This window comes from Phocoena sinus, chromosome 20 (assembly GCF_008692025.1).
Source record: "Phocoena sinus isolate mPhoSin1 chromosome 20, mPhoSin1.pri, whole genome shotgun sequence".
NCBI lineage: Eukaryota > Metazoa > Chordata > Mammalia > Artiodactyla > Phocoenidae > Phocoena > Phocoena sinus.
Genome location: NC_045782.1, coordinates 44,184,707 through 44,209,077, shown reverse-complemented (window position 1 = coordinate 44,209,077; position 24,371 = coordinate 44,184,707). Strand labels below are relative to the sequence as shown.

General features: G+C 39.5%; 1 protein-coding gene across 4 annotated transcripts in view; it reads right to left on the bottom strand.

Moving 5' to 3' along the window:
* DDX42 (DEAD-box helicase 42) overlaps positions 1-24,357 on the bottom strand; it is a 54,031-nt gene extending 29,674 nt beyond the window's left edge. The window contains exons 1-3 of one of the 4 annotated variants that reach the window (XM_032617145.1): positions 23,782-24,357; positions 13,319-13,552; positions 11,212-11,362 (exon numbers count right to left, since the gene is read on the bottom strand). In XM_032617145.1, the coding sequence (XP_032473036.1) occupies positions 11,212-11,362; positions 13,319-13,536 (369 nt within the window). In that variant the 5' untranslated portion in view covers positions 13,537-13,552; positions 23,782-24,357. The remainder of the gene's footprint in view (positions 1-11,211; positions 11,363-13,318; positions 13,553-23,781) is intronic. The other 3 variants (XM_032617147.1, XM_032617146.1, XM_032617148.1) reach the window with 3 other exon arrangements.
* Between the last annotated feature and the right edge of the window lie 14 nt (positions 24,358-24,371).

The window sequence follows — 24,371 nt, the reverse complement described above, 5'->3', positions numbered from 1 at the left end:
GAACCTGCAGCCCGCAAAAAGGAGACCCCAAACACATAAAGTTAAGCAAAATAAGAAGACAGAGAAATACGCAGCAGATGAAGGAGCAAAGTAAAAACCCACCAGACCAAACAAATGAAGAGGAAACAAATAGGCAGGCTACCTGAAAAAGAATTCAGAGTAATGATAGTAAAGATGATCCAAAATCTTGGAAACAGAATGGAGAAAATACAAGAAACGTTTAACAGGGACCTAGAAGAACTAAAGAGCAAACAAACAATGATCAACAACACAATAAATGAAATTAAAAATTCTCTAGAAGGAATCAATAGCAGAATAACTGAGGCAGAAGAACAGATAAGTGACCTGGAGGATAAAATAGTGGAAAAAAGTATCACAGAGCAGAACAAAGAAAAAAGAACAAAAAGAATTGAGGACAGTCTATGTCTCAGAGACTTCTGCGACAACATTAAACTCACCAACATTTGAATTATAGGGGTCCCAGAAGAAGAAGAGAAAAAGAAGAGGATTGAGAAAATATTTGAAGAGACTATAGTGAAAACTTCCCTAATACGGGAAAGGAAATAGTCAAGTCCAGGAAGTGCAGGGAGTCCCATACAGGATAAATCCAAGGAGAAACATGCCAAGACACATATTAACCAAACTATCAAAAATTAAATACAAAGAAAAATCATTAAAAGCAGCAAGGGAAAAGCAACAAATAACATACAAGAGAATCCCCATAAGGTTAACAGGTGACCTTTCAGCAGAAACTCTGCAAGCCAGAAGGGAGTGGCAGGACATATTTAAAGTGATGAAAACGGGCTTCCCTGGTGGCACAGTGGTTAAGAATCCACCTGCCAATGCAGGGGACCCGGGTTCAAGCCCTGGTCTGGGAAGATCCCACATGCCGCGGAGCAACTAAGCCCATGAGCGACAACTACTGAGCCTGCACTCTAGAGCCCATGCTCCGCAGCAAGAGAAGCCACCGCAACGAGAAGCCCACACACCGCAATGAAGAGTAGCCCCTGCTCGCTGCAACTAGAGAAAGCCTGTGTGCAGCAACGAAGACCCAACGCAGCCAAAAATAAAAATAAATATATTTAAAGTGATGAAAGGGAAAAACCTACAACCAAGATTGCTCTACCGGGCAAGGATCTCATTCAAATTCGACAGAGAAATTAAAACCTTTACAGACAAGCAAAAACTAAGAGAATTCAGCACCACCAAAACAGCTTTACAACAAATGCTAAATGAACTTCTCTAGGCAGAAAACACAAGAGAAGGAAAAGGCCTACAACAACATACCCAAAACAACTAAGAAAATGGTAATAGGAACATACATGTCGATAACTACCTTAAATGTAAATGGATTAAATGCTCCAAACAAAAGACACAGACTGGTTGAATGGATACAGAAACAAGACCCGTATACATGCTGTCTATAAGAGACCCACTTCAGACCTAGGGGCACATACAGACTGAAAGTGAGAGGATGGAAAAAGATATGCCATGCAAATGGAAATCAAAAGACAGCTGGAGTAGCAATTCTCATATCAGACAAAATAGACTTTAAAATAAAAACTATTACAAGAGACAAAGAAAGACACTACATAACGATCAAGGGATCAATCCAAAAAGAAGATATAACAATTGTAAATATTTATGCACCCAACATAGGAGCACCTCAATAAATAAGGCAAATGCAAACAGCCATAAAAGGGGAAATTGTCAGTAACACAATAATAGTAGGGGACTTTAATACCCCACTTTCACCAATGGACAGATCATCCTAAATGAAAATAAATAAGGAAACACAAGCTTTAAATGACACATTAAACAAGATGGACTTAATTGACATTTATAGGACATTCCATCCAAAAACAACAGAATACACTTTCTTCTCAAGTGCTCATGGAACATTCTCCAGGATAGATCATATCTTGGGTCATATATCAAGCCTTGGTAAATTTAAGAAAACTGAAATCGTATCAAGTATCTTTTCCAACCACAATGCTATGAGACTACATATCAATTACAGGAAAAAAAAACTGTAAAAAAATACAAACACATAGAGGCTAAACAATACACTACTAAATAACCAAGAGATCACTGAAGAAATCAAAGAGGAAATCAAAAAATACCTAGAAACAAATGACAATGAAAACACAACAACCCAGAACCTATGGGATGCAGCAAAAGCAGTTCTAAGAGGGAAGTTTAGAGCAATACAGTCCTACCTCAAGAAACAAAAAAAATCTCAAATAACCTAATTACACCTAAAGCAATTAGACAAAAAAGACCCCAAAGTTATCAGAAGGAAAGAAATCATAAAGATCAGATCAAAAATAAATGAAGAAGAAATGAAGGAAACAGTAGCAAAATCAATAAAACTAAAAGCTGGTTCTTTGAGAAGAAAAACAAAATTGATAAACCATTAATTAGCCAGACTCCTCAAGAAAAAAAGAGAGAAGACTCAAATCAACAGAATTAGAAAAGAGAAAGCATAAGTAACAACTGACACTGCAGAAATACAGAGGATCATGAGAGATTACTACAAGCAACTGTATGCCAATAAAATGGACAACCTAGAAGAAATGGACAAATTCTTAGAAAAGCACAACCTTCCAAGACTGAACCAGGAAGAAACAGAAAATATAAACAGACCAATCACAAGCACTGAAATTGAAACTGTGATTAAAAATCTTCCAACAAACAAAAGCCCAGGACCAGATGGCTTCACAGGCGAATTCTATCAAACATTTAGAGAAGAGCTAACACCTATCCTTCTCAAATTCTTCCAAAATACAGCAGAGGGAGGAACACTCCCAAACTCATTCTTCGAGGCCAACATCACTGATACCAAAACCACACAAAGATGTCACAAAAAAATCTACAGGCCAATATCACTGATGAACACAGATGCAAAAATCCTCAACAAACTACTAGCAAACAGAATCCAACAGCACATTAAAAGGATCACACACCATGATCAAGTGGGGTTTATCCCAGGAATGAAAGGATTCTTCAATATATGCAAATCAATGTGATACACCATATTAACAAACTGAAGGACAAAAACTGTATGATCATCTCAATAGATGCAGAAAAAACTTGTGACAAAATTCAACACCCATTTACGATAAAACCTCTCCAGAAAGTAGGCATAGAGAGAACATACCTCAACATAATAAAGGCCATATATGACAAACCCACAGCCAACATCGTTCTCAATGGTGAAAAACTGAAATCATTTCCACTAAGATCAGGAAGAAGACAAGGTTGCCCACACTCACCACTATTATTCAACATAGTTTTGGAAGTTTTAGCCACAGCAATCAGAGAAGAAAAAGAAAAGGAGTCCAAATCAGAAAAGAAGTAAAACTGTCACTGTTTACAGATGACATGACACTACACATAGAGAATCCTAACAATGCTACCAGAAAACTACTAAAGCTAATCAATGAATCTGGTAAAGTAGCAGGATACAAAATTAATGCACAGAAATCTGTTGTATTCCTATATACTAGTGATGAAAAATCTGAGAGAGAAATTAAGGAAACACTCCCATTTACCTTTGCAACAAAAAGAATAAAATACCTAGGAATAAATCTACCGAAAGAGACAAAAGACCTGTATGCAGAAAACTATAAGGCATTGATGAAAGAAATTAAAGATGATACAAACAGATGGAGAGATATACCATGTTCTTGGACTGGAAGAATCAACATTGTGAAAACGACTATACTACCCAAAGCAATCTACAGATTCAATGCAATCCCTATCAAACTACCAATGGCATTTTTCACAGAATTAGAACAAAAAATTGCACAATTTGTATGGGAACACAAAAGACCCCAAATACTCAAAGCAATCTTAAAAAAGAAAAATGGAGCTGGAGCAATCAGGCTCCCTGACTTCCGACTATACTACAAAGCTACAGTAATCAAGAAAGTATGGTACTGGCACAAAAACAGAAATACAGATCAATGGAACAGGATAGAAAGCACAGAGATAAACCCACACACATACTGTCACCTTATCTTTGATAAAGGAGGCAAGAATATACAATGGAGAAAAGACAGCCTCTTCAATAAGTGGTAGAGGGAAAACTGGACAGCTACATGTAACAGAATGAAATTAGAACACTCCCTAACACCATACACAAAATTAAACTCAAAATGAATTAAGGACCTAAATGTAAGGCCAGACCCTATAAAACTCTTAGAGGAAAACATAAGGAGAACACTCTGTGATATAAATCACAGCAAGATCCTTTTTACCCACCTCCTAGAGAAAGGGAAATAAAAACAAAAATAAACAAATGGGACCTCATGAAACTTAAAAGCTTTTGCACAGCAAAGGAAACCATAAAAAAGATGAAAAGACAACCCTCAGAATGGGAGAAAATATTTGCAAACGAAGCAACTGACAAAGGATTAATCTCCAAAATATACAAGCAGCTCATGCAGCTTAGCATCAAAAAAACAAACAATCCAATCCAAAAATGGGCAGAAGACCTAAATAGACATTTCTCCAAAGATATACAGATTGCCAACAAACACATGAAAGGACGCTCAACATCACTAATCATTAGAGAAATGCAAATCAAAACTACAATGACGTATCTCCTCATACCAGTCAGAATGGCCATCATCAAAAAATCCACAAACAATAAATGCTGGAGAGGATGTGGAGAACAGTATGGAGGTTCCTTGAAAAACTAAAAATAGAATTACCAATCCCACTACTGGGCATGTACCCTGAGAAAACCATAATTCAGAAAGAGTCATGCACCATAATGTTCACTGCAGCACTATTTACAATAGCCAGGACATGGAAGCAACCTAAGTGTCCATCGACAGATGAATGGATAAAGAAGATGTGGCACATGTATACAACGTAATATTACTTAGCCATAAAAAGAAACGAAATTGCGTTATTTGTAGTGAGGTGGATGGACCTAGGGTCTGTCATACAGAGTGAAGTAAGTCAGAAAGAGAAAAACAAATACCGTATGCTAACACATATATATGGAATCTAAAAAAAAATGGTTCTGAACAACCTAGGGACAGGACTGGAATAAAGATGCAGACATAAAGAATGGACTTGAGGGCTTCCCTGGTGGCGCAGTGGTTGAGAGTCCGCCTGCCGATGCAGGGGACACGGGTTCATGCCCCAGTCCGGGAAGATCCCACATGCCGCAGAGTGGCTAGTCCTGTGGGCCATGGCCGCTGAGCCTGTGCTTCACAATGGGAGAGGCCCGTGTAGCAAAAAAAAAAGAAAAAAAAAAAAAAGAATGGACTCGAGGAGAAGGGGAGAGGGAAGGGTAGCTGGAACGAAGTTAGAGAGTGGCATGGACATATATACCATACCAAATGTAAAACAGATAGTGGGAAGCAGCCGCATAGCACAGGGAGATCAGCTCGGTGCTTTGTGACTACCTAGAGGGGTGGGATAGAGTAGCAAGAGGGAGGGGATATGGGGATATATGTATAGGTGATTCACTTTGTTATACAGCAGAAACTAACACAACATTGTAAAGCAATTATACTCCAATAAAGATGTTAAAAAAAAATCAAACACACACAAAAGAATATACAGGAAAAGAGAAAATCAAAATTGTAAAGTAAATCACTTAACTAAGCCAGTAATCACTTAAGTAAGATTAAAAAAAAAAATCAAAACATTTCTGTCAGAGAATGATAACCACAATGAACAGCAAAAGGATGAACATGAAGATGCAAAAGAGGACGTCAAAATCATAAAATGTGAGGGAGGAGAGTATAAAAATGTAGACTTTTTTTTTTCTAGAGTATGTTTAGGTCTATATGACTACCAGTGTAAAGCAAGTAGATATAAGAAGGGGTTAACATACTTGAAAAACAGGGCAACCACAAATCAAAAACACAACTAATTCACAAAAACCAAAAAGAAGAGAATATAATTAAGCATACTACAAAAGAAAATCATCAAACCACAAAAGGAAAAACAAAACAAAAAGGGACAAAAAATATATATAAAATCAATGGGCAAACAAGGTTTAAAATGGCAATAAATACATATTTATCAATAATTACCTTAAATGTCAATGAACTAGAAAGTCAGCAGAAGGAAGGAGATAATAAAGATCAGGAAAAGAGAGGAAATAAAATAGGGATTAAAAATAAAATAGAAAAAAATCAATAAAACCAAGAGCTGGTTCTTTGAAAGGGTAAACAAGAATGACAAACCTTGGGAATTCCCCAGTGGTCCAGTAGTTAGGACTCCACACTTTCACTGCCGAGGGCATGGGTTCAATCCCTGGTCAGGGAACTAAGATTCCACAAGCTGCGTGGCGCAGCCAAGAAAAGAAAAAAAAAACCCAAAACACGGGAAAACCCCAGATAAACAAAATAAGAAATGAAAGAGAAGAAATCACAATTGATACCACAGAAATAACAAAAAACCATAAGAGAATACTATGAATATTATACGGCAACAAATTCAATAACCTAGAAGAAATGGACAACTTTCTAGAAACATACAGGCTACCAAAACTGAATCAAGAAGAAATATATAACTTGACCAGACCAATCACTAGAAATGAAATAGAATGTGTAATCAAAAAACTCCCTACAAAGAAAAGTCCAGGAGCAGGTGGCTTCACTGGGGAATTCTATCAAACATACCAAGAAGAACTTATACCGATCCTTCTCAAACTCTTCCAAAAGACTGAAGAGGCAGGAACACTCCCAAAGAGATTCTATGAAGAAACCATCACCCTGATACCAAAACCAGTCAAAGACACTACCAAAAAAGAAAATTATAGGCCAATATCTTTGATGAATATAGATACAAAAAAATTCTCAACAAAATATTAGCAAACCAAATCCAACAACACGTAAAAAAAGACATATACCACAACGAAGCTGGATTTACCCCAGGATCAAAAGGATGGTTCAACATACACAAACCAATCAATGTGATACACCACATCAACAAAAGAAATGACAGATGCTCAGTCCCCTTCTGCCACTTGGAATCATATGTTGAAGAGAGTAGAGCCACAAGATGGAGGAGCCCTGAATGTTGCTTGAAGGAGCACCACCCACGGGTTAGAAACACCCAGTTTGGCTTTTACATGAGCAAGAAATAAACTTACGGTGTTGGAGAAAGAAAAACAAACACACAAAAACAAAAGGAAGGACAAAAACCACATGACCATCTCAACAGATGGATTTGATAAAATTCAACATCCACTGATGATAAAAACCCTTACAAAAATGGGTATACAGGGAACATATCTCAACATAATAAAAGCTATTTACGACAAACCCACAGCCAATATAATACTCAATGGTGAAAAGATGAAAGCCTTCCCCCCAAAATCTGGAACAAGAATGCCCATGCTCACCACTTCTCCTCAACATAGTATTGGAAGTCCTAGCCACTGCAATCAGACAAGAAAACAAAATAAAAGGTATTCAAATTGGTAGAGAAGAGGTAAAATTGTCATTATACGTAGATGACATGATATTGTATATAGAAAACTGAAAGACTCCACACAAAAACTACTAGAACTGATAAACGAATTAAGCAAGGTAGCAGGATACAACATTAACATACAAGAAGTGGTTGTATTTCTTTATACCAACAAGGAAATAACAGAAAGGGAATGTAAACAAACAATCCCTTTTCAAATTGCACCAGGGGTGGTCTAGTGGTTAGGATTCAGTGCTTTCACTGCTGTGGGCTGGGTTCAATCCTCCCAGGTCAGGGAACTGAGATCCCGCAAACTGTGCAGTGCGGCCAAAAAATATATACATATTTTTAAATAAATAAAATAAAATGGCAGCAAAAAAAATAAAATACTTAGGAATAAACCTCACCAAGGAGGTGAAAGACTTATATGCTGAAAACTACAAAAATGAATAAAGGAAATTAAAGATAATTCAAAGAAATGGAAAGATATCCCATGCTCTTGGACTGGAAGAATTAATAATGTTAAAAATGGCAATACTAGGGTTTCCCTGGTGGCGCAGTGGTCGAGAGTCTGCCTGTTGATGCAGGGGACATAGGTTCGTGCCCCGGTCCGGGAAGATCCCACATGCCACGGAGTGGCTGAGCCTGTGAGCCATGGCCACTGAGCCTGCGCGTCCGGAGCCTGTGCTCTGCTATGGGAGAGGCCACAACAGTGAGAGGCCTGCGTACCGCAAAAAAAAAAAAAAAAAAAGGCAATACTACCCAAAGCAATCTACAGATTTAATGTGATCCCTGTCAAATTACCCATGACATTTTTCACAGAACTAAAATAATGCTAAAATTAATACAGAACCATAAAAGACTCAAAATTGCCAAAGCGATCCTGGGGAAAAAGAACAAAGCAGAAGGCATAACCCTCCCAGACTTCAGACAACACTACAAAGCTACAGTAATCAAAACAGTGTGGTACTGGCACAAAAACAGACATACAGATCAATGGAACAGAATAGAGAACCCAGGAGAAAACTCCACATTACCTACCGTCCATTAATCTTCAACAAAGGAGGCAAGAATATAAAATGGGAAAAAGACAGTCTCTTCAGCTAGTGGTGGGAGGAAAGTTAGACAGCTGCATGTAAATCAATTAAGTTAGAACACACCATGCACAAAAATAAACTCAAAATGGCTTAAGGACTTAAATATAAGATATGACACCATAAAACTCCCAGAAAAGATCACAGGCAAAACATTCTGACATAAACGGTACCAATGTTTTCTTAGGTCAGTCTTTCAAGGCAATAGAAATAAAACCAAAAACAAACAAATGGGACCTAATCAAACTTACAAGCTTTTGCACAGCAAAGGAAACCATAAACAAAACGAAAAGACATCCTATGGACTGGGAGAAAATATTTGCAAATGATGCGACTGACAAGGGCTTAATTTCCAAAATATACAAACAGCTCATACAACTCAACAAGAAAAAAACAAATAACCCAATTGAAAAATGGGCGGAAGACCTAAATAGACATTTCTCCAAAGAAGACATATAGATGGCCAACAGGCACATAAAAACATGCTCAACATCGCTAATCATTATAGAAATCCAAATCAAAACTACCATGAAGTATCACCTCACACCAGTCAGAATGGACATCATTAAAAAGTCTACAAATAATAAATGCTAGAGAGGGTATGGAGAAAAGGGAACCCTCTTACGTTGTTGGTGGGAATGTAAATCGTTGCAGCCACTAGGAAAAACAGTATGCAGTTTCCTCAGAAAATTAAAAATAGAGCTGCCATATGATCTAGCAATCCCACTCCTGGGCATATATCCAGACAAAACCGTAATTCAAAAGATACATGCACCCCTATGCTCATAGCAGCACTATTTACAATAGCCAAGACATGGAAACAACCTAAATGTCCATTGACAGATGAATGGATAAAGAAGATGTGGTGTGCGTGTGTGTGTAAGAGCGCACACACACACACACACACACACACACACACACACTGGATTATTACTCGGCCATGAAAAGGAATGAAATAATGCCATTTGCAGCAACACGGATGGATCTAGAGATGATCATACTAAGTGAAGTAAGTCAGAAAGAGAAAGACAAATACAATATGATATTACTTACATATGGAATCTATTGATAAATTATGACACAAATAATCAACATATGTACGAAACGAAAATAGACTCACAGATATAGAGAACAGACTTGTGGTTGTCAAGGGGGAGGGGAGGAAAGGAGGGAAGGAATGGGAGTTTGGGATTAGCAGAGATAAACTATTATATATAGGATGGATAAACAACAAGGTCATACTGTATCGCAGAGGGAACTATATTCAATATTCTATGACAAACCATAATGGAAAAGAATAAAAAAAAGAATATATATACGTGTAACTGAGTCACTTTGCTGTACAGAAGAAGTTAACACAGCATTGTAAATCAACTATACTTCAATAAAATTTAAAAAAAAGAAAAGAAGAGGGACAAATTAAAGGAAGAAATTAAAACCAATGTGGCAATTCTCTGCCGGTCCAGTGATTAGGACTCTGCACTTTCACTGCTGAAGGCCGGGGCTCGATACCCCTGGTCGGGGAACTAAAATCCTGCAAGCTGAGTGGCGTGGCCAAGGGAAAAAAAAAAAAGCCAATGTGATTGTGTGAATTTTGGTGCCATTAAGAGAAGATGAAATACCTGGCTGAGGAGGAAAATATGATGAATTGGGTTTAAGGTGCCATTTTTACACCCATGTAAAAATGGTCAATATGATTCTAGAAAAGCAGAGCTGAAACCAAAGAGAGACTATGGAACTAAAGATATTAATTATTCACATAGAAGTTATGTTTTAGAAGAGGATGAGGTCACTAAGGAATGTATAAAGAGTGACAATAGCAAATCAATATAGCGAACTGTAGGAGAATCATATTTGAGAAATGAAGAGAATCACAGAATGACAGATAACAGATGGCTATGTAAGAATTTTTTTGGTACAATGATATGGTAGCTATGTTTTTTAAGAGTTATAGAAATACAGAAATACTGATGGATGAAATGATATGTCTGAGATTTACTTTAAAATAATCTGAAAGAGGGGTGGGAGTTGTTAGATAACAAAAGACTGGCCAAGTTGTTAACTGGTTAAGCAGGGTGAAGGGGGCTCATTTTATTACTCTACTTTTGTATGTGTTTGAAATTTTTCATAATAAATAGCAAATAAATAAATAGCAAATAAACAAAGTCAGGGAGATGGGAGAAAAGAACAAAATACAAAATCACAAAAGCCTAGTGAGAAGAGTTTTAGGAAGGAAGAGGTCACAAGTTTCAATTTCCACAGCAAGGTCATGAATGTTGATGATAATGTTGATAATAAGAAATAAACATTAAAAGTACAGAATTTGTAATTTTAGCAAGTTTAATTACCTTACATATTTATTTAATAAATGCTAGATTGAATGAGATATTATTCATTCAAGAATATACCAAGAATTATTAAAACAAAACACACACAACAAACACACAAATCTTGAGCTACTATGTTCAAGGGTTACAGTTCAAATTCCTAGGCACGAATCATCTCTGAAAATGCTACAGGGCCAGTGGAAGCATATTTAAGAAACTATAGAATACAAAAGCAAAATTCTCCCAATAAAGGGCCAAGAAACAAACTGACTGAGGACTAAAGCACTAGGTTAATCTGATCTATTTCTAATCACTGAAAATGTTAACATAACAGAGTTGATACTTGCCTCCACTTCAGCCATGAATGCCTCTAAGGGATCATCATCGCTGTCAGAATCTACTGGCTTGGAATGGAATTGCTGGCGGGTAGGTGAGTTTTCAGCAGGAATGTAAGGTAAATCAACATTGCTAGAATCTTCTTCCTCATCTTCAAAATATCTGAAAATTAAGATGCATGATTGGTAGAGTGAATGTTTAATTTGGGGTCAGGTGAATCTTTCATTTAACACAAATTTTTATTAAAGTATATGTCACAATTAAGAGATTTTGGTCCTTTGGCTTAGGACCTAATTATTAAATTATCACTTAATACATGCCAAATTCTAATACTGCAAAAAAAAAAAAAAATCACAGCAGATTCTCCATTTCAATAGTGTCTGTTAAAAATCACATTTCCAGTTCTCTCAAAAGGGATAAGTTTTCAGTACAAATTTAGTGTATCATTGTTGAATAGATATAGCAAATATTAAAGTGTATGCCATGGAAAAAATTACTTTGTATGAAATAGTGTAAAGCTAGTTTATTCTTCATAATCCTTAAAAATATTTTGAGATGTATTCATAAGGCTAGAGACTTTCTTCAGAAGTTCTGGGCTGTTTCCTGAGAACCAACAGAAAACTTCTAAAATTAAAAATAAATGTTCAGGAATATAGCCAATACTTTATAATAACTATAAATGGAGTGTAAACTTTAAAATTTGTGAATCACTATGTTGTACACCTGAAACTTATATAACATTGTACATCAACTATACTTAAAAAAAAAATGTTCAATCCAAAATCCTCACCATACTATGTAAGAATTCAGAAAAGAATTTCAACATCTGGAAAAAGTATCACTTTCTCTCTTAACAAATATCCCAGAAAAGAATATCTATGTAGCTATCAACTAAAACAAAACAAAAACATTGTTTAGATCTTACCTCAGAATGAAATAGTAATACAACCAAATATTAGTTTAAAGAAATCACTACTACAGCCTAAAATTTTATAGCCTTTCAAGTCTTCATTTTAAAAGCTCTAACCACTGTTATGTGCTGCACACACACATAAATGCATATTCATTTATATAGTAGTTTCATTAATGTATCATTTAAAATTATCTCTGAGCCAGTAAACTGTTCTCTAGAATAATGATCCTTGACTTTGCTGAATCTTAAACACTTACTTCTGTATTTAATTGCTAAATAACATACCAACTTTTTAAAATGCTGCTGTGTACTTTAAAACTCTGATCTTGAGGGTTTTTTTAACTAAAAAAAACCCTCAAGCAGTGTCACAACCAGGTTGGGAATAATAGCAATACAAGATTTCTTCAGACTTGGCAAAGAGAGAAGTTATAATCTATAAGGAATTACAGCTCAAACTTTCAAGCCCCAGCTTTTTAACAATCACCTTCTTAGACATCAAGTTAAAAAAGGTAACTGGTAAATATGTTTCCTGAGAACTGTGGGCAAAAATCTGATATCTTCCTACCACTATAAGATATTAAACGTAACAGTTTTAAGGACTTGGGTGTTGAGCCAAACTATGCCTCTGCCCGTTCTGACAACTGCCTGTGTTTCCAAAACAACTTGTATGGTGTAAACAAAAAACTTCAGGGCTTCCCTGGTGGCGCAGTGGTTGAGAGTCCGCCTGCCGATGCAGGGGACACGGGTTCGTGCCCCGGTCCGGGAAGATCCCACATGCCGGGGAGCGGCTGGGCGCGTGAGCCATGGCCGCTGAGCCTGCGCGTCTGGAGCCTGTGCTCCGCAACGGGAGAGGCCACAACAGTGAGAGGCCCGCGTACCGCAAAAAAAAAAAAAAAAAAAAAACTTCAGTAAAGACCATCAAAAGCCACGTGAATTATTTAAAACTCTTCAGTCACATTTAGGTTTAAATGGCCTCAAATCCTTTTTGGAACAAACAAAAGTGAACGACCACAAAAGTATACTCCTTATGAATGAGTAAACTTAACAATTTAACTTGTTAGGAACAATGCAATCCAGTGAGGTAACCACTTTAACAAGTCATATTATTATTTGAGAAACAAATGGTTTCTTTGCTTCAATTTCTGTTGATGGAATGAATACCTCAAAGCCTAACTTTTGCTAAATTGCCAGGTACTACCACTTACGCGTTTTCTTCATCAAAGTTGGCCCGTTTAGAACCAATTTTGTAGAAGGAAGGGAGCTGTGGTGGAGCCGACTTTCCAAATCCAGAAGAGCTGGTTGCCCCAAAGGCACTATGGGACTGCTGTGGGAGTTTTGGTTCCTCCTTCTTTCCCGCACTAATAGCGAAACCTCCAAAGCCAAATCCCCTCTTAGTGCCAGGGCCACCTTTATTCCAGTTCATGGTGTCAATGACTGATCTGTTAGGAACAAGAGACACTTACATAAGTTTAACTTTATAAACAGCCCACTGATTTTTACGTCAGTTCCAACCTTTGCCTCTCAATTAAAATTTTAACTTCAGTACAGCACAGATTGGCACAACACTATTAATCAACTATATTTCAATTTAAAAAATTTAACTCTGTACTTCAGATATGCAATATGCTAACCTCAATGAAACGGTCACATTTTCTGAAACACCGAAGAAATTGTTATTTCTTTTGTTGGGATCTCAATCGGAACAGGAATGCAGTATTTAATACCATACCCTTCAAAAGGATTTGACTGCTCGTTTAACATCTCATTCAGTTTGCCTATTGTTAAGGATTACAAAGAAATTTCCTAAGCACCGGTCAAATGGGTTTAAAAACACCTTATCTCTTATAAGTCTTGCTTCCAAAAAACCTTTTTTTAATGACACAAGTTACCTACGTTTTATAGAATAGCAGAAAACTCAGAACGCAAAAAGGAACAAAATAAAATTACCTGAAATTCCTCTCCCAGATACGCAATTTCGTTGATATCTTTTGCTTTTTTTTCTATGCATATGTGTATACACAAACACACCCCATTTAAAATCAAAACTGAAACCATACTGTACAAATTGTTTTAGTTACTGATTTCTTCACAGTATGATATACATGAACATCTTTAAATGTCAATAAATACATTGCTCTTCTTCTGTTTTTTTAAAGTTGTGAAACATATCATATATCTTTGTGCATACTCTTATTTCCTTAGGATCAATTTTTTTAAATGCAATTGCTTAGCAAACGGGAATGTGCATTCGAAGTTTTACATTTACAGAAAAGTGTCCATTATATACCGAGTAATATGAGAAGGGCATAAAACAAGGTGGGTGGTATGATTCAATGTAAAAGCATGTCTTACATGTACAGAGATAGCTGGAGGGCTGCTTATCAAAATGTTAATAGCAGTTATTTGATTTTTACTTTTTTCTTTGTATTAAAGTTCACCATTAATAAGAAAACTTTAAATGTTTATAATAGACTCTGAAGCCAATGTGAACAGAGTTCCAAAAACTGCTTTTTACAGTGGCATTGTTAAAGGGACCAGGAACAGCAACAACACGCTCTACTTTTCTGGTTCTATGCCCCTCCCCCATATATAACCTATAGGTTTTGTTTTAACTATTATACAGCACTTAGTTCAGTCTGTTTCGTATTAAAGTTGATTTATGCCATGTCAACCTCTGCCCTTAATTCCAGGTAGGGACTGTCTTTACCCATTTTGGACTTTGCATAAAAGTTATTCATGGCTAGAATAAGCACTTTATAAGTAATAGTTTACTTACACTTAATTTAGACCATCTCCTGCCTTCTTCAGGAATCCCTTAAGGGGAATCAACATAATTCTAGTGAGATGAGATTTGGTAAGAGTATTTACAAGCCAGAAAATTTTAGCATTTGATAGTATTGTTTAACCAATCTGTGAGCCTGGCTTTCCAAGGGCTGTTCCTAAGCAACAAAAACGACGGATTCTGAATTTTAACCTTTTTCCTAGTGTATATAATGCATAATAAGAGGCTAGTAATAAATAAGCCACTGAAATCAGAACATAGGCAAAGGAAGGATGGAAAAAAACCACCCTTGGTAGATTTTAAGAATTACATTAACAGGGACTTCCCTGGTGGTGCAGCGGTTAAGAATCCACCTGCCAATGCAGGGGACACGGGTTCGAGCCCTGGTCCAGGAAGATCCCACATACCACAGAGCAACTAAGCCTGTGAGCCACAACTACTGAAGCCCACGCGCCACAACAACTGAAGCCCGTGTGCCTAGAGCCCGTGCTCCGCAACAAAGAGAAGCCACCGCAATGAGAAGCCTGTGCACTGCAGCGAAGAGTAGCCCCCGCTCACCGCAACTAGAGAAAGCCCGTGTGCAGCAACGAAGACTCAACGCAGCCAAAAATAAATAAATTTATTTTAAAAAAGAAAGAATTACATTAACAATCTCCTAGCAGGAAGACTTTCAATGGTTTATCGAAAGCTTGCTGAGGAAGGTCAGGCAATGCATTGGGTGCTGGGCGTTTATAGATGAAAGATACAGTCCCATTCTCAAGGAATTCACAGTGTAGTTTCAGCCAGCTTAAAACAAAAAAAATGATGTGTTCTAATAGAGGTACTACACAAAGTGCATTTATTGACGGCCCAGGAGGAGGGTACCCAACCTATGATGAATTGGGGACAAGGCACAGTTTTTCTGGAGATGACACTGGCGTTAACTTTTTAAATCTGAAGAGGCATTATATCAGGGAAGAAGTGTCAGGAGAGAGAATTTTAGATAGAAGGCACTGTTAAGTGCTACCACAGAGAACTAGAAATATTGCAGTGCAGCTAGAGTTCTGTAGGACATTTGGGAAAATTGCAGGGCACATGTTCAGAAAGACAAGCAGGGCCCAGGGGAACAGTTTAGTATACTACGCTAAGAACACACCATACAAAACTATAGTCCGCCAGTTATAATTTTAAGCAAAAAAAAGGACATGTTTCAGATCAGTATTTTAGAATGATTAGATGAGAGACAGCAGGAAAAGTTGGACACAAGGAAAGCAGTTGGGACATTATTATAAAAATACAAAGTGACAAGGTACTGAACAACTAAGGAAGTGGCTATAAGGAAGGAGAAGGGGGGGTTGTAGATCTGAGTTATTTACTTAGGTATCTATGAGGAAGAATCAACTGGGGTAACCAAATTAGACGTAGGAGCTAAGGAGGAAGGGAGAGTCTAGAATAACTCTGGAAGTTTCTGGCTTTTACAGATTGGGTGAATGGTGGTGCCATTAATAGAGATGGAAACCTAGAAAAGCCAGGCATGGAGAAGCAGGTAGAAAGTGAGATCAGTTCAGTACCTATGGGAGAGCTAAGGACAGCTGGCTAGAAAGGTCTGTAACTGCAGAGAGAGATCTGTGATGGGGCTATAGATTTGATATGAGACATTTGCATCTGAGGTTACTGATGTAGATAAGCTAGCAGAGAGTGAGAAAAGGGGTGAGACAATCATAGTGTACGTCAAGATTTAGGAATGGGCAGGGGAAGAGAAACTCACGTGGAAACTTGAGGACGAACGAAGAGGAAGGGAGGATAGCAGAGAAAGTGACACAGATGGTGAGACAAGTTTTACAGGCAGAAAGAAATGTCCAATGTTAAAAACTAAAAAAACGACAGGTGAGATAAGAACTAAGAAGCCTCCGTTGAAGGAGTGGGGGCAGGGTTAAGGAATGATTGGTAAGTGGTAGAGGATGAAGACTAGGCCACAAGGAATGCAGATTACTTCCTAGGCTGTTTACCAATGACAGGAAGGAGAGCCTGAGGTGTTAACTAGAGGAATTTCGTTTAAGGAAGAAATGTAAGCATGTTTATATGCTAAAGAGGAAAAGCCAACAAAAAGAAAAACTAAAGATTTAGGATGACAGGAAAAATCATAGGAACAAGGTGTTGCAGAGACCTGAAGAGACAAGATCAAAACCTTTAATAAGGAGTAAGTAACTCTTCCCCCTAGACTGAGGATAGAAGAAAAGGATGGGCATAAATTAATCCTACTAAATAATAAAGGGTTCAAATTACAAACGAAATAAATCAAATACTTCGTTTTAAAAATTCAGCTTCTGCCACAAACAGGCAAGCAATGTGACTTTAGGGGAGTGAGAGTTGCTTAATGGTTTAGAGACATAAGACGCAAAATATGCGTTTAGAATATGCGTGAAGAAATATGTGTTTCTTTAACTCTTTGGAGATTTGGGTCAGCCAAAAGACTGAGAACACTTAAATGCCCCCAAGCCTTACACTAGTGTGAGCTAGGTCACACTGCCCATGCTCCCTAATTAATTGCCTCTAGCAAGGCCAAACAACTGTGCTATCTATACCCCACTGGCTAGAATGTCAGCTCCACGAGGGCAGAGACTTTGCCTGTTTTGTCCAACATAGTATCCTTAGTGCCTAGTGTATATAGTACTCAAAAAATTTTATGATGAATGAATAACTATCATGCATTCAGGCTCTTCAGAATTCATCCCAGTATTTGTGAAAACCATCATCTCCCGTTATTACAAACCTTGCTATCCAGCCAACCAGTCCTGATTAAATCTAAGCCAGATCATCCTCAGTGCACCACTAATTCTTAATTTCTTGACAACAGTTTTTCCTACTATTAGTCCATGTATATGGCTACAGATCCTTGACAAACAGAGGTTTGAGGGGCTGTAGCTGATATAAGAAGCACAAGATGGCCAACCTAATCTCTATTTGGTTTTATGATGTTCAAAGAAAAAGAAAAAAAAATGAACCCTCCTCTGCTTAAACTATTGAGGCTATTAAAATTAATTTTCAATCTCTAAGCAAACATTGTTTGGAGAAGAGACATCCATTAAACAGTTAATAAGAAAGTCAAAACATAGTGAGGATATTAAAAAATTAACTGTAGTCCTGCTATTCGTGGGTCTCCTCAAAGCTCCCTTTATTTGGTCTTCACACACACACACACACACACACACACACACACACCCTGGGCCTTCTCTCAGGTTACAATATGCCTGGTACATCCTTCCCACAAGCTGGCAAACTCATATCAAATAGCTCTGAAACTTCACCTCTGCCTCCATAAACACTTCTCAAATTGATGACAGAAAAGGTGAAAAATCACCACATGGCTTCTGACACCCAGGTAAAGCTCACAGACTTCATTAAAAACAACCACCAGGGCTTCCCTGGTGGCGCAGTGGTTGAGAGTCCGCCTGCCGATGCAGGGGACACGGGTTCGTGCCCCGGTGTGGGAGGATCCCACATGCCGCGGAGCGGCTGGGCCCGTGAGCCATGGCCACTGAGCCTGCGCGTCCGGAGCCTGTTGCTCCGCAACGGGAGAGGCCACAACAGTGAGAGGCCCGCGTACCGCAAAAAAAAAAAAAAAAAAAAAAACCACCAGCAACAAAAGCAATCCAATTTTAAAAATGGGCAAAGGACTTGACATTTCTCCAAAGATATACAAATGGCCAATAAGTATATGAAAAGATGCTCAACATCACTAATCATTTGGGAAATGCATATCAAAACTGTATCACTTCATACTCATTAGGATAGCTACTATTAAAAAAAAAAAAGGGCTTCCCTGGTGGCGCAGTGGTTAAGAACCCACCTGCCAATGCAGGGCACACAGGCTCAAGCCCTGGTCCAGGAAGATCACGCATGCCTCGGAGCAACCAAGCCCATGCGCCACAACTATTGAGCCTGCGCTCTAGAGCCCGTGAGTCACAATTACTGAGCCCGTGCACCACAACTACTGAAGCCCGCGTGCCACCTAGAGCCTGTGCTCTGCAACAAAGAGAAGCCACTGCAATGAGAAACCCGTGCACTACAATGAAGAGTAGCCCCCGCTCGCCACAATTAGAGAAAGTCCGCGTGCAGCAAAGAAGACCCAATGCAACCATAAATAAATAAATTTTTTAAAAAAAGAAACCTACACAACAGAAAATAACAAGTCTTGGCAAGGATGTGGAGAAACCAGAACCCTTGCACACTGCTGGTAGGAATGTAAAATGGTTCAGCTGCTGTGGAAAACAGTACAGTGGCTCCTCAAAAAATTAACCACAGAACTACCATATGATACAGCATTTCCTCTTATGAGTATAGACCCAAAAGAACTGAAAGCAGGGACAGACATTTGTACACCCATGTTCATAGTAGCATTATTCACCACAGCCAAAAGGTGGAAGCAACCCAAGTGTCCATGGATGGGTAAACTAAATGTGGTGAGATAAATATATAGCAATAGTATTCAGCCTTGAAAAGGGAGACAATTCTGACACATGCTACAACATGGATGAGCCTTGAGGACAACATGTTAAGGAAATAAGCCAGTCACAAAAGGACAAATACTGTATGATTCCACTTATATGAGGTACCTAAAGTAGCAAATTCAGAGACAGAAAATAGAAGGGTGGTTGCCGGGGATTGGGAGTTACTGCTTAATGGGGAGATGGTTTCAGTTTTACAAGATGAAAAGTGTTCTGTGGACACTATGGTGGTGATGGTAGCAAAACAATGTGGATGTACTTAATGCCCGTGAATTGCCCACTTAAAAATGGTTCAGTTGGGCTTCCCTGGTGGCGCAGAGGTTGAGAGTCCACCTGCCGATGCAGGGGACGCGGGTTCGTGCCCCGGTCCGGGAAGATCCCACATCCCACATGCCGCGGAGCGGCTGGGCCCGTGAGCCATGGCCGCTGAGCGTGCGCGTCCGGAGCCTGTGCTCCGCAGCGGGAGAGGCCGCAACAGTGAGAGGCCCGCGTACCGCAAAAAAAAAAAAAAAAAAAAAAAAAAATGGTTCAGTTTTTTTACTTGTATTTTACCAGTTAAAAAAAACCTTGAAAATCAAAGAATCAGAATTCCACTTGCAGATGTATTTTAGATTGTTATTTTATCCAGTTTATGAGAAAATGATGCTGTCTAGACCTCAGTTTCTAATCTGAAATGCAAACATACTTGTGAAATTTCAGTTACATTTTTTCTCTTTAAAAAATAGTGCTTTTTAAAATAAGACATCCAACCTGAAAAGAATTAGCTGTATGATAGAACCATAAACAAAATGTATAAGCATTTGCTTTAAAGAGAACCACCTGAGTCGGGTCTTAGAAATAACAAACATTGTTTTATATAGATCAATAGCCACTTTTTGCTATGTGCCCAGTACTGAGGGATAACACCTCTCCTTTCCCATAATCTATAAAAGGCGACTCTATGTGGTAAAGTATTAAATGAAGTGTAGTGGGTCAGAAACAAATAGTGAAAAGAGAAAATGAATTTCCATCTTTTTTCGGCAGGTGTTTGTTAATACAGTGGAACTAGGGAAAGTCACGCTCAAGGGAGATGAGCACTCAGATGCTCCGCAAAACCTTCTCCCAGGTACCTCCAGACCCTGGCCCCAAACCTCGCGGCCGTACATTTCTGACCCTGTCGCTCCCTTCAATTCAACAGCTCTCCACAGTTGCTCAATCAGGCAGGAATGAGGCTCTCCATTGTGGCAAGAACTACTTTACATGCACATTGGTGAATGCTCTTCCCTCTACCTGTATTCCCTCCCCACCAAATCCTATACCTACCATAGTCCTATCCTTCAAAGCCTATCTCAAATACCAACTCTAGAACTATGACATGAAGATGATTCCCCAAGAGAAATGGTATCTCCTTCCTCAAACTCCCTTTCTAGTCTTAAAACACCCAACATCTATTCATAACTATTTGTGTTCTTGTTTTATCTCTCCAACTCCATGTTACAAGTTCTATGGCTAAAATAGCAGGCTTATTCACTTTCTTCTCTTTTGTTTTCCAGAGAATACACTCATTATTCAGGTTTATTCAATATATAGGAGACCCAAGGCAATTTACAACTTGGCTAAAGAGAAAAATTAAAGACAGCTGAAATACCTGCTTGGTACTGTTTTAGGCTCTGAAATGTTGTGATTTAGCAGAAAATCATAACAGCATGGTAAAGTACTATAGACTATGGAGCCAAGCTGACTATGTTTAAACACTGGCTTTGCCACTAACTTGATGTGAACCTCATGGAAGTTACTCAGATTCTTTGGCCTTAGCTTCTTCATCTGTAAGATGGTGAGACTATCACCTACTTCACAAGGTTGGTGTGAAAAACTGAATTCATACACAGAAATACACTTAGAACAAAGCTTGCCAAATAGTGCACAATATGTATTAGCTGTCGTGTTTATGATCATTATTTTTTCTCCAAAAATCAATCTCTCCATTGGTAAATGGAGAATATCAAGCTAGACTTCTCAGGTTTCTTTCAACTCAGGGATTCCATACATCAGTGCCACATGACACTGAAGATGTCAGAGATCACTACGAGCTGACAAATGGGGACAGGCTTCATAAGAGAGCTAGAACCCAGAAAATGGGGTTTTTTATACAGAAAGATGTAAGCTGAGTAGAGAAGTGTGAAGGAAGAAGACATTCTAGGGAGGAAAGCTAGAAATAGCAGTCTAGGGAGTTAGAAAAAGTTGGAACATAAGGAAGATAATTTGGCGAGAGTTTATGTTTTGGACAATCAAATAAGATACGATCTAAATGACTTTAAAAATAGTGGACTAGGGCTTCCCTGGTGGCGCAGTGGTTGAGCGTCTACCTGCCAATGCAGGGGACGCAGGTTCGTGCCCCGGTCCGGGAAGATCCCACATGCCGCGGAGCGGCTGGGCCCGTGAGCCATGGCCGCTGAGTCTGTGCGTCTGGAGCCTGTGCCCCGCAATGGGAGAGGCCACAACAGTGAGAGGCCCGCGTACCGCAAAAAAAAAAAAAAAAATAGTGGACTAAAAACAACTGATTATAAAACTACATTATCACTTGTGTTTTGGGAGAAGAAAGATTTCTAGTGACAGCTGATCACCATCCACTCTAATAATCTGCCTTGAGAACAACTCACACTATAAATTTGTCGGTTCTTTTAACAAGAATCTGTTCAAAACCCAAGAATTTCAACACATTCTTCTAAAGCCAAATACAAGTAAATGCTGGATTACACTTATTTTAAAAGCATCTCTCTTCTCTCTGCTGGCTTAAAGAAACTAAGAGCTGATTACGTAAAGATTTGATAAAACTAAAATATAAAGAACTGTACTCTTCCACAAATTACACTAAATTATTACAATGTAAGTCAGTTCTTACCACTTCTCTGCTCAAAACCCTCAGACAGTTCCCATCTCAGGCAGAAGAAAAATGAAATCTTCACAACAGCCTAAAAGGTCCTGGTTGTTCTGTGCTTCCCCCCACCCGCACCCCCGTCCCCCCAGTTCTTCCCTGACCTTATCTCCTACCACCCCCTCCTTTGCTCACAGTGTTCCAAGCATGCTGGTCTTCTAACTGTTCCTCTAACAGGCCAGCATTGTCCTTTGCAAGGTCTTTATACTTGCTGTTCCCTCTGCCTGGAATGATCATTCCTCCAGAAACTAGCTGGGGTCACTCCCTCACCTCCTTCTAGCTGTTTAAATATCAGCTTGTATGTAAATACTTCCCTGACCATGCTATTTCAAAATGCAACACCTCCCCTTCCCTCTTTGCAGCTTTATTTTTTTACCTAAGGCATTAATTATCTTCTAACATGCAGTATAATTTATATATGTGTTTTCTGTCTCTCTTTCCCTCACTAGAAAGTAAGTTTCATGAAAGCCGGGGTCACACACCTCGAACAGTGGTAGGGAACAGGCACACAAAAGGTATCAACAAAAATATTTCTTGAGTGAATAAATTGCAGATTAGGCCATATAATGCCACTTCTGGGTACAGGAAAATACAACATACATTTTTTTCCCTCCACCGCTTAAAGTCTAAAAATTAATTTTGGTATGAAAGACTTATAGCCCACCTTCCACTGGGCTTGGGTCTGGAAAGTTAAAGTGAATTAAAGCAGAATCTCTGCTCTTTAGGAGTTCGGGGGTGTGTATACAGGGGACAATAGATATACAAAGATCATTTACAAAAAGCAATATGTATGGGAAGCCAGAGGAATGTGAATGACTGACCAAAGGAGTGAGGGGCAAAGCTTCCACTAAGGTGATAAGGAAGCTATGATTCCCCCAAACTCTCGACTAGTACGACTGTTCTTCCTTATATTATTGGCGCGTATGCTTGCAAGTCCATATAAATTATTTACCCACATCAGATAGGCTCCTAAGTAGGCCGCAAAAAAGTTTGTGTTACGATGGTGATGCTAATCACGGATGTACTCAAAGCTACACCAAGATTACCGACTATGTCTTTTACTGTCCTCAGATTTGGCAACTTTTCCCTATCAGGTCCCCCGACTTGGAGACTAGCATCTGCTGACTGCTGCTGGCTTGGGTCAGAATCCTCCCCGCGGGTATCCCTCACCCGGAGCCCAGCACCCTGCAAATCCCTTCCCTTGCAGGGCGGGCGGCCGGGAGAGCGCCGCCTCCGGAACGCCGCCAACTGGGCCTCGTTAAGAGCTGCGGGAGAAGCGGGAGCCGTGGGAGGACGGCGAGGCTCGGAAGGGCCCCTCGAGGTTTCAGTCACGCACTCCTACTACTCCCCAGCCCCCTGCGCCTCGGCTTCCCCGAGGCTCCAACGACTCTTTGTTAAGAGAGGCCGCGGTTCCCTGGCCCTCGGTAGGCCCCACAGTTGCCTTGCGGTGCCCCCGAGGGGTTACGGCCCCGCGTCCAGACCCACCTCGCACAAACCTGCTGCTGCGGCTGCAGAGGCAGCTACTACTACCGCCGACGCGGAGAGAATCCCACGGCCCGAAGTACGAGCGGTCCAGACCCCGTCCCACCGCGCTCCTCGCTCTCCGCCCCCTTCTTCTTCTTCGTCTCCGCCGCCGCCGCCGCCGCCTCTCGGCCCGTAGCTGACGCGAGGAAGGGGAACAAAACCGGACATGCGCAGTGCAGAGCGCGGGCCGAAGGGCGGAGCCTGATCTATGGCTCCCGGAAGGCGCCGCGGGCTCCTGGCCCTAAAGCTCCAGACTGCCTCACAGACACCTCAGACACCTAACAGGCACTACTACTGGATGAAGTGTGTTCATGGCCCGTTTAGGAAGTGGGCCTGGAAGTGAAGAAAGTAGCACTGACTGGGAGCCGCCAAAAACTCCCAAGAAAGAGGCTCGAGTGGAAACCACATGTACATAAAATCGTCTATCCTCTAAAGTCCGCTCCTTTGCAAATGCGACCTGGGCAAGATTTCCCCGCGTGCCTCTGGCCACGTGGTCCCGTAGAGCATGGCGACTTTTAGCATCCGGAGCACGGGTTCAGCGTGATGACAAC